General features: G+C 43.4%; 1 protein-coding gene across 1 annotated transcript; it reads right to left on the bottom strand.

Moving 5' to 3' along the window:
• Positions 1–701: 701 nt before the first annotated feature.
• LOC125881618 (myosin-6-like) lies at positions 702–12865 on the bottom strand. Its single transcript, XM_049564822.1, has 38 exons — positions 12823–12865; positions 11631–11842; positions 11387–11530; positions 11138–11294; positions 11016–11043; positions 10809–10914; positions 10636–10728; positions 9443–9506; positions 9249–9347; positions 9061–9164; positions 8843–8981; positions 8630–8748; positions 8371–8520; positions 8120–8290; positions 7706–8015; positions 7525–7595; positions 7240–7445; positions 6315–6438; positions 6092–6228; positions 5761–6016; positions 5425–5667; positions 5172–5348; positions 4942–5087; positions 4766–4856; positions 4275–4664; positions 3983–4109; positions 3715–3833; positions 3431–3627; positions 3129–3312; positions 2831–2996; positions 2617–2741; positions 2220–2528; positions 1924–2127; positions 1532–1828; positions 1317–1421; positions 1125–1220; positions 905–1039; positions 702–820 (listed from the first exon to the last, which is right to left on the bottom strand). The coding sequence occupies exons 2-38, from the start codon at positions 11832–11834 to the stop codon at positions 803–805; spliced, it is 5811 nt and encodes a 1936-aa protein (XP_049420779.1). The 5' UTR covers positions 11835–11842; positions 12823–12865; the 3' UTR covers positions 702–802.
• Between the last annotated feature and the right edge of the window lie 360 nt (positions 12866–13225).

The following is a 13225-nucleotide window of genomic DNA, read 5'->3' as shown; positions in this document are numbered from 1 at the left end:
GATCATCCGAGGGGCATGTAAATGCCGTGTTAAGTCTCATCAGTGGTCTCAACCATTTGCAGCTGTTTTGATTTTAAGCCTGCTTTGTTGGTGCTCATTCTCAGCTGTGCTCAAGCCTCCAGCCCAGCAGTGCAGGGTGTTGTCTCGGAGAAACAAAGTGCAAAGGTTTTAACTCTTCCGCTCTTCTCATGTCGAAACATGAACAGCAACCCTCATGTGGTTTGGATAATATTCTAGGGAAATGCTGCATGAGCTTTTAATACAGATACAACCTCTCACTGCATGCCTCTACTTTTCCTTTTCTTCTTTGTAGTGTCATGTTACAACTGTTTGTGTTCTGAGCTGCTGTCCCCTTTCCCTCTATTGTAGATCTGCCCAGGTGTGCTGCATTGCCTAATGAGGTGCACCACACCTGGCACGAGGGAAAGAGGCCATTAAGAGCTCCTGTGCCAGCAGCAAAGGAGGGAGGCCTCTGGTGTGGGGACTGCTGGTCCTGCTGCCTCTCAGTCTGGGATTATCATCGTCTTGTTTGCTTGTTTTTTGTCAATAAATCCCATAGATTTGTTTTAAAGGTGTATTTGTGGTTATTTTGGGTCAGTGGTGGAGTTTTGCTTACCCTAGAGGGCCACACAAGGGTGGGGCATAACAGTAGTGATTCAGTTCTTGTGAACAAAGTGAACATGAACTGAACAAAGTGGTGCATTCACATTTTCTTTATTCCATTCATGTTGCATGGAGAACAAAGAAACTAACATACTACAGTTAAACAGCATCCTTGAAGATCCCATAAAGGCTTCCCTCTTCACTCATCAAGTGCTTTCTGTACAAAGAAAAAATGTTCAGTAATCATTTTCCCAAATGTAATTATAATGTAAGAGTTGCATTGCAGTCAGTGATTGCTGACCTTAGCACCAGTGTCACGGCTCTTTGCTCTCAGCTTGTTGACCTGAGACTCTGCGATGTCGGCCCTCTCCTCTGCTTCCTCGAGCTCATGCTGTAACTTGCGCAGCTTGCCCAGATTCGTATTGGACTGTTCCTCCTATAAAGAGTGGAAAGTTGAGCTGACTCATAAAGAGGAAAATTGACTATGTGTCTGTAGATGAAGGTGTGGTATTGTTGCTTACAGCCTCCTCTGCAGTTCTCTTGTATGATTTGACTTTCAGCTGCAGCTTATCCACCAGGTCCTGCAGACGGCTCAGATTCTTTTTGTCCTCCTCCGTCTGTTAAATAAGTACACAGGACGTACTGCTTGTTAATGCATAACCTTTAACGTTTTGCTGAATGTTTATCACAGAGTCGTTGTGTCTGTAGCAGACCTGGTAGGTGAGCTCCTTGATGCGCCTCTCGTACTTGCGGATACCTTTCACTGAGTCGCTGCTTCTCTTTTGCTCTATGTCCACCTCATTTTCCAACTCTCTCACCTTGAAAGGATGAAAAAATTACAGATGCAGCTGTTAGAAGTCTGTTAAAGCCAGGGAGTCCAGTATTGCACACTTACAATGAGGAAACAGTGGAAGTAAGAAACACTCACCCTAGCCTCCAGTTTCTGGATCTGTTTCTTGCCACCTTTCATGGCTATCTGCTCAGCTTCATCCAGACGGTGCTGCAGGTCTTTGATGGTTTGTTCCATGTTTTTCTTCATACGCTCCAGGTGAGCGCTGGTGTCCTGCTCCTTCTTTAGCTCCTCTGCCATCATGGCGGCATCAGTAATGGCCTTCTTCGCCTTCTCCTCAGCATTCCTGCACTCCTGCACTGCCTCCTCTACCTCATTCTGAAGCTGAGCTGTGTCGCTCTCAAGCTTCTTTTTATGGTTCAGCAGGCTGGTGTTCTGCACAGAATCATAGTATTACGCCACACACTTTCAGTGATATCAGTATGCAGCATGCACATACTGAAATACCATGACATAATGATTTGACATACCTGAGAGTGCAGCAGCTGAACTCTCTCACTGACATCCAGCAGCTCCTGCTCAGCCAGTTTACGACCTCTCTCAGTCTGCTCCACCACAGACCTCAGCTCATCGAGTTCAGCCTGCAGCAGGTTGTTACGTCTCTCCACAATGGCAATGTTCTCCTTCAGATCATCGTTGGCACGGAGAGCATCATCAAGCTGGAGCTGTGCATCCTATTCAGAAAGATTTTTTTTTTTTAAATCTTTACATCTTTTATTTCAGTGATTGTGAATGAACTTTCATCAGTGAGAAGCCTCTATGGTACCTTCATGTGAGCATGGATTCCCTTGAGCTGCTTCTGAGCCTCTGCCGCCTGCCTGTTTGCCATGCTCAGCTGGATCTCCATCTCATTGAGATCTCCTTCCATCTTCTTTTTCACCCTGAGAGCCTCGTTTCTGCTGCGAGTCTCAGCCTCCAGCGAGCTCTGCAGAGTGTCCACCACTCTCTGATGGTTACGCTTGGCCTGCTCTATCTCCTCGTCCTTCTCAGCCAGCTTCCGCTCGATGTCAGCCTTCAGCTGGTTGAACTCAAGCTGTGCTCGGAGGATCTTACTCTCCTCATGCTCAAGGGAACCCTGTCAGAAAACAGCAAATGACAGTATGCCTTACAAAGCACCAGAAAGGTAATTCCAACAAATCAGACAACATTTAGCATTTGATCACCTCAGCTTCCTCCAGTGCAGATTGTATCTCAGCCTTCTCCTGCTCCAGCTGTTTACGGATCTTCTCCAGCTCGTGGATGCTCTTTCCTCCCTCACCAAGTTGCTCAGTCAGGTCAGAAATTTCCTCTGTCATCAAAAGAACATTATATACATTATAATGTGTGAATTGTACATGTCACACCAGGGTCAGTAAACAAGTATAAATTTTCCCAGACCTTGGAGATTCTTGTTTTCTCTTTTCATGGTCTCCAGATGCTCCAGAGACTCTTCATAAGAGTTCTTCAGTTTGAAGAGCTCAGTGCTCAGAGACCGAGCCTCTTTCTGGGTTCCTTCCAGCTCAGTCTGAGACTCCTCATACTTCTGCTTCCACTCAGCCAGGACCTAATCAAATTATTAATTAAATTACAAAAGATGTTAATAAATTATACACAAACTCAATGCATACATTCAGAGCTTATTTTGTACCAAAGTATACCTATCTGGAAGAGTCTCCGTCTTTTCATGTGTCATTACCTTGTCAAAGTTTCTTTGTTTCTTGTCCAGAGCTGCGGCAGCAGCATTAGATCTTTCCACATCCACCATGAGATCTTCAATCTCACCCTGAAGCCTATGTTTGGTTTTCTCCAGGGAGGAACATTTAGCATTGGCAGCTTCAACAGCTTCTTCTGCATCCTGTAACCGTTGAGCAAGCTTTTTCCTAACAGCAGAGATAAAAGCATCAAATCACTACCTTACATATATATTAAGAACATCATGGTAATATTAAGGAGCTATCTCCAATGAGTCTATATAACACTGATTTACTGAATCCTTACTTTGCTTCTTCCAGCTCCTCTGTTCTTTGAATAGCATCAGTTTCGTACTTGGTTCTCCACTGAGCCACCTCAGAGTTTGCCTTGGACATGCTGCGCTGGAGCTCAGCTTTGGCCTCCTGTTCCTCCTCATACTGCTCCCTCAGCAAATCACAGTCATGGCGAGCAGACTGCACTGCATGGGCAAGTGCATTCTTTGCCTTTGATAAAGAACAATGAGGTGGAATCATTCTGCCAGCAGACATTGGGTTCTATTGTTAAAAAGCAGATGGTTCTTAAGGAAATACCTTTACTTCCTCCTCCAGCTGTCTCTTAAGGTCCTCAAGCTGCTGAGTGTAAGACTGCTTCCCTCTGGTCAGCTGAGACACCAGTGAGTCCTTTTCTTCCAGCTGCCTGGAAAGCTCACCTGTAAAAGAAAGAGCCAGCATATCAGCTCCAATGTTTCTGTAACACCTTGATCTGCATGGACTAATCTTCTGGGTAGTGTTGCTAAAAAGTATGCATCAGTGACAGTAAAAACTCCTCTTAAATGTGCATGTATGTTAATGTGATTACCATTTTCAGTTTGGAGCTTTGCTTTTTGCATTGTGAAGTCATTGATGGTACGTTGGCCTTCTTCCGACTTCGTCTTGTATTCATGCATTTGATCCTCCAGAGAGCGACACATTTTCTCCAGGTTGGTCTGTGACAAATTATTTTTATATTAATATGCAAGTCATAGAATTTAAATGATAGAGACAGTCCTTGAGCGCACTACTATCTTGCTCTCCAAACACAGCATATGTCACAGAATTTCAAACTATTAACTTAGGATGCATTCAATGAAGACTTGTTATGTTTGTCTTACTTTAGCTTTGGTAATCTGCTCCATGTTGGACACCACATCATCCAGCTCCAGCCTGAGCTCGCTCTTTTCTTTCTCCAGCTTCTGCTTGACTCTTTGCAGGTTGTCAAGCTGTTCTCCCAGGTCAGCCACGCTGTCTGCATTCTTCTTTCTGAGTGCAGCAGCAGTGGCTTCATGCTGTAGAGTGGCCTCTTCAAGGTCTCTGCGCATCCTCTGAAACTCAGCCTCCCTCTTCTTGTTCATCTCGATCTGGGCAGCAGTGGCTCCTCCAGCTTCCTCCAGCCTCTCGCTGATCTCCTCCAGCTCTCTGGCCAAGTCAGCCCTCTGTTTCTCCACTTTGGCTCGAGCAGCTCGCTCCGCTTCCAGTTCTTCCTCCAGCTCTTCAATGCGAGCCTTGATGAAATTCATCAGATGATTAAAAACTTTGAGTAGGTATTCACAAAATGAAAATAATAAAGAGATGATAACAAAAGAAAACCTGTTTGTGCAATTACCTGTAGCTCCTTCAGTTTCTTCTGGAGTTGAGCAGACATGGCCTGTTCATCCTCAATCTTACTTAGATGCTGGCTGATTTCAAAATCTTTCCTATATTTAATGACACAGTTGTTCATGTTAGTAATCAGCTGTTGTCACACAATGTGTCTCATGTTTGTGGTAAGGTTGGTTTTACTTTTTGAGTTTTTCTTCCAGCTGCTGCTTGTCATTCTCCAGATCCATCAGATTTTCTTGGGTTAACTTTAAGTCCCCTTCCAGTTTTCTCTTGGCTCTTTCCAGATCCATCCTCACTTTCTTCTCTTGCTCCAATGATCCTTCAAGCTAACAGACAACACAGTCCAAACATTTAATCCATAAATTGTGTCTCCAGAACTTTTAGAAATTTAGTTGCAAATTTGTACTTACGTCATCGACTTGCTGTTCCAGCTTAATTTTGGCCTTTGTCAGGGAGTTGACTTTGTCCTCCTCACTCTGCAGGTCGTCCAGTGTTTGCTGATGGGACTCTTGAAGAGCTTTCTTCTCTTTAGTCAGCTTAGCAATGATTTCATCCAAAGCTGCCATCTCTTCAGACAGGTTTTTAACCTAAATTTTCATCAGGTTAGTACTAGTTACCTGGTCAAAATATATTCTTTCAAAACTAGTTAAAATATTTTGTTACCTTGTTCTCAGTGGCGTGCTTTTCCTTTTCCACTTTAGCCAGACTCAGCTCCAGATCATCGATGTCCTTCTTGAGTTCTGAACACTCGTCCTCCAGCTTTCTTTTCTTGGCAGTCAGCTCTGCGTTCAACTCCTCTTCATCTTCTAGTCTCTCTGATAGCTCTTTGGATTTGGCCTCGAGCTGGATCTTACTCTTGATCAGACCCTCACAACGCTCCTCGGCATCTGCAAGATTGTCTTGTTCCTGCAGACAGTGGATTTAACAGATGATGTTATTCATTACATTTTTGGAGGTACTTTGCTGTAAGTTTTGTGTAAACTGAATGGCTGATCTTACAGTTTGAATGTTGAGCTGCAGATCATTCTTCTCTTGGAGAATGCTGACCATTTTTTCCTCCAGCTCTTTCCTGCGGGCCTCAGATTTAGCATAAGCCTCTTTAAGCTTCAGAAACTCCTCCTTCATGTTTGCCATCTCCTTCTCAGTCTCAGCTGATTTCAGCAAAGGTTTGATCTTGAAGTACATCTTCATCCAGGGCCAATTCTTGACCCCCATGAAGGCACGCACATTCCACTGGATCACCAGTAAGGCATCCCTGTAGACAACATCAGTAAGCTTTTTTTTCTGTACCTTGTACCTTGCCAGTAAATGTTAAAAGTAAAGCACCAACCTGCGCTCAACAATTTTCTGGAACTCAACTCTGGCGAGCAGTCCTCTAGACCTCGCTTGAATTCCAGTGATGATGAGAGCAAGACGATCATCTCTCATCTCCTCAAGAACACCCAGCAGACCAGCTTTGAAGAACACCTGATATAGACAGTTATTTTGTAACCTCTCTCCGGCACAGTTATTTACTCCAACATTGAACCATACTCTTTGTAAACAGAACCAACCTTTGTGTGTCCCAGTTTATACTGTTCATGGTCAATGTCCAAAGAGCCCAAAAGTTTTTCTGCTGCTTTCTTATTGTCAATGAACTGTCCCTCAGGGATAGCATTAGGGTTCAGGATGCGATACCTGAAATGATTCAACCATAACATCTTTATAAGTATTGAATGAATTTGCAAAACAAATTAAAATGGCAAATAAAGAACATATCACAAGCTTAGCCACTCCATATCAAGTTCCTGATCTAATTGGTTTACTAGGTGCTGAGGGGAACAGCAGATGACAGTTGCACAGGGATTATCACTCTACCATACAAGGAATGATACTAGTTCTGTAAGGTAAGGGGAGAACATGCGGCAGCACTCAGGATCATCATCATGGGCTTCTTGCCAATGCACTGGAAGCCGAAATTTGATGCAGGCAAAGTTGGTGTTGAAGTTCCCAGATACCAATAACAGCATTCAGGACACACATGGTTCTAACTGTCTAAAGCAGCAAGGCAGGTTCCTCTGCTGTAATTGACTATCCTCTAAGGACTGGACAAAGGATTGGACAGGCTTCGGTCCTTGGCCAAAGAGCTTCAAGAGCCTGCATAGGGACTGGCCAGTGAAGCCTTTGCAGCCAGACTTGATGGGTACACATCCTCAGCTCTGGCACACAGGGCGCACAGGAAGAGAGCCATCAGGAACATTACTGATGCCACAGAAAAGGCATCAGGATGGCTTCGATCAAGACTGATGGATCTCACACACTTCTGGGAAACAAATTGGGGCCTGATCAATCCCAGCCTGATTCGTGGATGACGAGTGTTTGATGTTGAAAGAGCCAAACATCCCGTGCTAATCCCAGGTTACATTACTTCTGGTGTGTCCAAGTGCATTGCAAGACTAGAGTAAATAAACAAGAGTAAATAAACATTGCTTGTCTTGCCTCTGCTTGAAGTCTCCATACTGGACCCTGTTGGGGAATCCCTTCCTGCAGATCCTGATGCCTTCCAGCACACCGTTACAGCGTAGCTGGTGCATGACAAGAGGATTCTCCATCGCCCCAGGAGTCTTGGTCTCATTGGGGATGATGCAGCGTACAAAGTGTGGGTGAGTTGACCTGAGATTGGTCATCAGTTTGTTCAAGTTCTCCTGTAAATGAAGACAATGTAAATCAACAGGTTTCTTATGCCAAACTTAGGACATATACCAAATCTCATTCATATTTTACCCTGTGCAGTGCAGACACAGTCTGGAAGGAAGACCCTTTCTTCTTTCCTCCCTTTCCCTTGCCTCCAGCATCTTGGGCCGTATGAATGTTGTAGATATAAAAGTGTCATTGTTATTTTCTTCCCTATTGATATTCTGGACATTTCAAAGATGAATAACCAGTGTGGTCAAAGATCTCTTACCTGAATCTGCACCAGCATACCCAGCAAAAAGGACAGCCAGTAACTTCAGGTTGGACTTCTGATATAGTCCAACCACAGTCTCATTCAGTGGGTCCTTGTTCTTCACCAGCCAGTTACTGATATTATAATCAACAGTACCAGCGTAGTGAACCAGGGAGAAATGAGCTTCTGCTTTCCCCTTAACAACCCTGGGCTTTTGGAAGTTGGGACTTTTACCCAGATGGTTGTCATACAGTTTGGCTTTAAATGTTGCGTCACTGGCTTTGGGGAACATGCACTCCTCTTCGAGGATGGACATGATGCCCATGGGCTGAAGGAAGGAATCGATTAGAACTAATTAAATGCAAATCTCTCATAAAGAATAGCTTTTGTTTGTTACATGAATCCTGAATTCAAATTTAAATCTGCACCAACCTTTTCAATGAGTTCAATGCAGGCCGCCAAGTCCATACCAAAGTCAATGAACTCCCACACAATGCCCTCTTTCTTGTACTCCTCTTGTTCCAGCACAAACATGTGGTGGTTGAAGAACTGCTGCAGCTTCTCATTCGTATAGTTGATGCACAGTTGCTCAAAAGTGTTGAACTAAGAGGAACAATCGAAGAGAGGAGTAAGAGAAAGTATATTTCGTGGTCACACATGTCCATAAAACCTTTTACACTCACATCAAAGATCTCAAATCCAGCAATGTCCAGCACACCGATGAAGTACTGGCGAGGTTGCTTGGTATCCAGAGACTGGTTGATTCTCACCACCATCCACAAGAACATTTTCTCATACACTGACTTGGCCAGTGCACCGATAGAGTAGTTCACCTGGATATTTGCATAAAATCAATGACATTAGAATTTAATCTCACTTTACTGTTTATTATTCTTTAACCTCCTGATGGATTTCGGTATAGGGGCGGCAGTATTAACTTACTTGCTGCACATTTTGACCTTTGGTGACCCACTCATTGCCTACTTTCACTCTGGGGTGACACAGGCCCTTGATGAGGTCAGCAGAGTTCAAGCCCATCAGATACGCAACTTTGTCTGTATCTGAAATCAATTTTGTGAAGCATTTACTACATTGTCTTGTGTCAAAAATACATGAATTGGTGCTTTTGTTTCAAGAGAATAAACTGTTTTTTACCCTCTGTGCCGTCAGGCTCTGCTTGCTCTTCCCTCTGCTTCTGTTTGAACTTCATGTTCCCATAATGCATAATGGCACCAGTCAGCTTGTAGATGCCATTCTTCTCCTCTTGGGTGAAGCCCAGGACATCAAATGCTTCCTGAAACAACAAAGAAGACAGCTGAGTTAGTGTGAAACTTAATGTGTGGAGATTTTAACAAGGACTGTGTTTCACTTACATCAGTAGCCATCAGCTCCTCTGCATCATTAATGGAGGCTACGGTTGTCTCTCCTTGGGAGATGTAGGAGTAGTCATATGGGTTGTTGGTGATTAGCAGCATTTCTGTCAAAGAAAAAAAAAATTCAGTCAGTATGCATGTGGGGTTTCTTTAGGGTCAGATATATTCAATGTTTCACTAGCACTCACCCAACAGCTCGGGTTTCTGCTGGGACAGGATCTGGTAGAAGATGTGGTAGTCTCTTTCAGCCTTGAGCTGATAAGTGACGCGGGATTTCTCCAGCAGATCTGACAAAAATGACAATGAGATGATGTGTTACAGTCCACATTCTCCCAGGGTGGTGTACTGCACAATGGAGATGTTTATGTCACAATCTGCTTACATGTCTCAATGTCAGCAGAAGCCAACTTTCCACTGACACCAAAGTGGATTCGAATAAATTTACCCTGGGAGAAAAAGAAGATGAAGAAAATGACAATTAAACTAAACCATTAAAAATGTTACTTAGAGATAAAGTCCCAGATTTTGTTAAATTGCCCCAAAATCCTAGCCTGAGTGTCAGACTGAAGCTCCCAGAACCTTCAGTCTGACATCGCCTCCACTGAAGGTGATTTACAAGGGGGAGGGAATTTGATTTTTCCCTAACCAATCAATAGAGATCAACAATTCACCCAGAATCTGACGTCATTAGTATCCATGCGTCGGGGGTGCTGAAAACAAGCGAGTATTGCCCGTTTAAAATGTCTCCGTCGTCGTGCACGCCCAGCTGCATCGCCGTTAAATCCAGTTTAGCAGCTTCCTTAATTTGGTCCTCCATTAACGCGAGTAGTGGCGAAATACCTCGATAGCATCGTTAATGTGGTCTGTAGGATCTGTAGTGCTCGCCGTTGTTGCTATCCTCACCAGTTACCCAACGGCGCACAGCTTGACATCAGCGTGGCACTGATTGGCTAATCGCTAGACCCGCCCCCACCCCCAGCGTTCATTGGTCCGTCCATCGTTTGGACGAGATAAATCGCAAATTCACTGCAGTATGCCAGACCAGTAATGCAAGCCTACTCAGTTGAGTTGGCGGGGTCTATGGTCTGGAACCAGGCTACCGAAATCCTCTTACTTCCTCTAAACTCCCTGCTGAAACTCATATGACATGATTTTGTCAAGTAGGATATGCCCCTGGATCAACATCCATCATTGCACTCCACTGCAGTCAACCAATCACAGCACTCTGACATCATCAGTGTGCTGCTCCTGTGCTTCTTTCAAAATTCCTTTGTGCTTCTTCAAAGGTAAGCTAGCTCTCAAAATTGAATTTAGTACAATTAAACAAAATCCTCAGTAACCAAAACTGAACAAAAACTCTGTAAGCTACTGCAGGGTTAGTGAGTTAGCTTGCTAAATAGGTAGCGTATCCTACATGGCAAAATCACATTGTACGCTGAAATTCAACTGTCAGCTGTGTTGATATTGAAGCATTAAGAGTGGCCTGGGAGGAAATTTGGGTTTGACGCGCTTTTGGGCACAACATCAAAGTCAGGAAGTGCATCTTTAATAAAACAAGTAATTAAAAAAACTCACAAATCTGGAGGAGTTGTCATTTCTGATGGTCTTGGCATTTCCGAAGGCCTCCAGAGCAGGGTTGGCCTGGATGATTTGATCCTCCAGGGTGCCCTGTAAATGTAATAGATGGAAAATTAGGGCCAGAAAATGTCATTTATTATGTTTATCCTAATATGTACTATTAAACCGACCTTTTTCTCCTGAGCAGCATCCTTCTTGCCAGAAACAGCTGCGATGCTTGCAAAGTATTGGATGACTCTCTTGGTGTTCACAGTCTTTCCTGCACCAGATTCTCCACTGCCGATGAAAACCAACATGTGAACCGAACATGTTAAAAAACAAAATATAAACTCAACTCTTCAAATTGGAATCAGATGTGACTTTTATGAAACACTTACGTGATAAGGATGGACTGGTTTTCTCTGTCTGTAAGAGTTAAGACTGGTCAGTTATCTTTAAATGTATGGATAGTGTCAGAGATCACATAAGAGATGACATATATACAAAGAGCTGAACATACCTGCCAGCATGTACTGGTAGGCGTTGTCAGAGATGGAGTAGATGTGAGGAGGAGCTTCACTCCTCTTCTTTCCTCTGTAGGCGTTGACCACCGCCTGATCATACACTGGCAGCCACTTGTAGGGGTTGACAGTCACACAGAACAGCCCTGAGTAGGTCTGCAGACAAAGACACATAAAACAAGTCTGTCTTTATTGGACTGAAGATTTCATACAGTGGAACGATCTGTGTATTTGTGTTCATTACTCACATAGATCATCCATGCTGCGTAACGCTCTTTGAGGTTAAACAGCACGGCAGGTTCATGGAGGAAGGTGAACATCGCCATGTCCTCAATTTTATCAAACTTTGGCGGGTTCTGAGGGTGGATGTCTTCCTCCTTATGGGTTACAGTCTGAAAAGATTTACCACGGGGGATATCTAAGTTTAAACTGGGTATACGTTCAGTGCCACAGCAGCTTTCATTAATCACTGTAAATATCTGACATACTTACTTTTCCAAACTCAGTTTCAACAGTGACTTTGCCACCGTCTCTGGTGGTGACTGTGGCTTTAACGTACTCCACCTCAGGGTCGGGCACAAAACATTGCCTCTTTATGTCAAAGGGTCGAGTTTGGGCCTCCAGACGCTCCTTCTCTGACTTTCTCAGGAAGGAAGCGGCAGACCCAAACTCTGCCATGAGGGCGTCACCTGACATCCTGAAAGCTGTGAACCAAGAACATTTTAATTTTATTTTAACAGTGTTGCAGGCCTAAATAAATTATTTGCATTCTCCAACTGTAAAAATGTGAAGCCTGTACACTGAATGAAAAAATATGGTGTAACATTTCAGCAACTAAAATGTGTGTAAAACATCTACTGCCTGACACCTTTTCTTTGGAATTTTGCCAAATCTCGATAGCATTGGCTGATCTTGAGTCTCCCTAGCTGGTTACCTATGGATGCCAAATCCAGCAAAGTAAAAGTCATCATCTGCAGGGCACTATTGCATTTGCAGTTACCTATGAACTATGAGAACCTGTGTTTAAGAGGCTGTGGCACTCTCATGTTTAAAGCAGAGGTAGTGGGTGGGTCTTTGGCAAGGGAACAACTGGCATGGGGTCTCTTGAACTCTCACCTCAAGATTTCTGAATGAAAACTAGCTCAATGGGTACCCACGAGTCTCCCCTAAACTTGAGAAGGCTTGTTCCCAGTAAATGTTTTGTTCCTTAGAATCAATGTACTCACTTCAAATTAAAGCTGTATATTTGTCTTAGCCTATTTGAAGAGCAATGAATCACAGAACATGTATAAATACACAACACATTAAAACAGGCTTGTTGTAGAACTCATAATGTTAGCTGCACTGGTATTAGTCTATGCACATCAGATAATTAGTAACATAAACTGTAAAATAAGAAGTTTATTTATATCAGTATGCGATGCCTTAACTCTCTGATCTCTATACTGATAATTTTCAACTACCCGATATGCTTCAACAACATAATCAAAATCCTGAAATTCAGTTATGGCTTTGGTTTTGGTGTGCCACCCACAGATTGTCAGTGGCCCCATCTGGCCACCCCTGTGGGGGCACCACTGATCCAGAGACGGTTGCAAACTACCTGCAAAGTAATGTTATTCTGAGTCTATTCATTTTCTGTATGGATTTTGTTTTGAAAAGCAAACAGCATAGAGCTTTTTACCTGTTTTGTCTTCCTCTCCCCCTTGATAGATTGAGTGTGTTGTGTCTCTAGGAAAAAAAAAACAACAAAAATAATTGTAAATAACAAAAATGTAAGATTTTGTATTCAATTTGTGATGTGATAGTTAAGTCATATGTAAAATGTGTGTATACCTGCAGGTGCTGTGTTCCCGTCCTTACTCCTGTCCTCCGAAACCCTCTTTATATTCATCCAGGAGGCAGAGCCTCGACACCCAACCACCCTATTAGGAAAGAGAAGGAAAACAAAGGACGCTTATCAAAAAAAAGGGAGATCTGTATTTGGAGATAAAGGTGTGGACAACAATAACCCACAATAACCATTGGCCGGTGAACTGAAATTCCTAAGGTGACTAGGAGACCAGCATCTATTTTTGTTTTGTCCT

This window comes from Epinephelus fuscoguttatus, linkage group LG21 (assembly GCF_011397635.1).
Source record: "Epinephelus fuscoguttatus linkage group LG21, E.fuscoguttatus.final_Chr_v1".
NCBI classification, from domain to species: domain Eukaryota; kingdom Metazoa; phylum Chordata; class Actinopteri; order Perciformes; family Serranidae; genus Epinephelus; species Epinephelus fuscoguttatus.
The sequence above is the reverse complement of the archived record's forward strand: the minus strand, read 5'-3'. Positions and strand labels throughout refer to the sequence as shown.

What these genes read in the sequence shown, in the direction of transcription:
- LOC125881618 (XM_049564822.1), bottom strand. Translation starts at nt 11,834, where the DNA reads ATGTCAGGTGACGCCCTCATGGCAGAGTTTGGGTCTGCCGCTTCCTTC. An exon ending in AAGGTCAAAATGTGCAGCAA is followed by an intron (nt 8,521 to 8,629) that starts GTAAGTTAATAC and finishes GCAAATATCCAG; the next exon opens with GTGAACTACTCTATCGGTGC. An exon ending in AGAGAACTGCAGAGGAGGCT is followed by an intron (nt 1,040 to 1,124) that starts GTAAGCAACAAT and finishes CACTCTTTATAG; the next exon opens with GAGGAACAGTCCAATACGAA.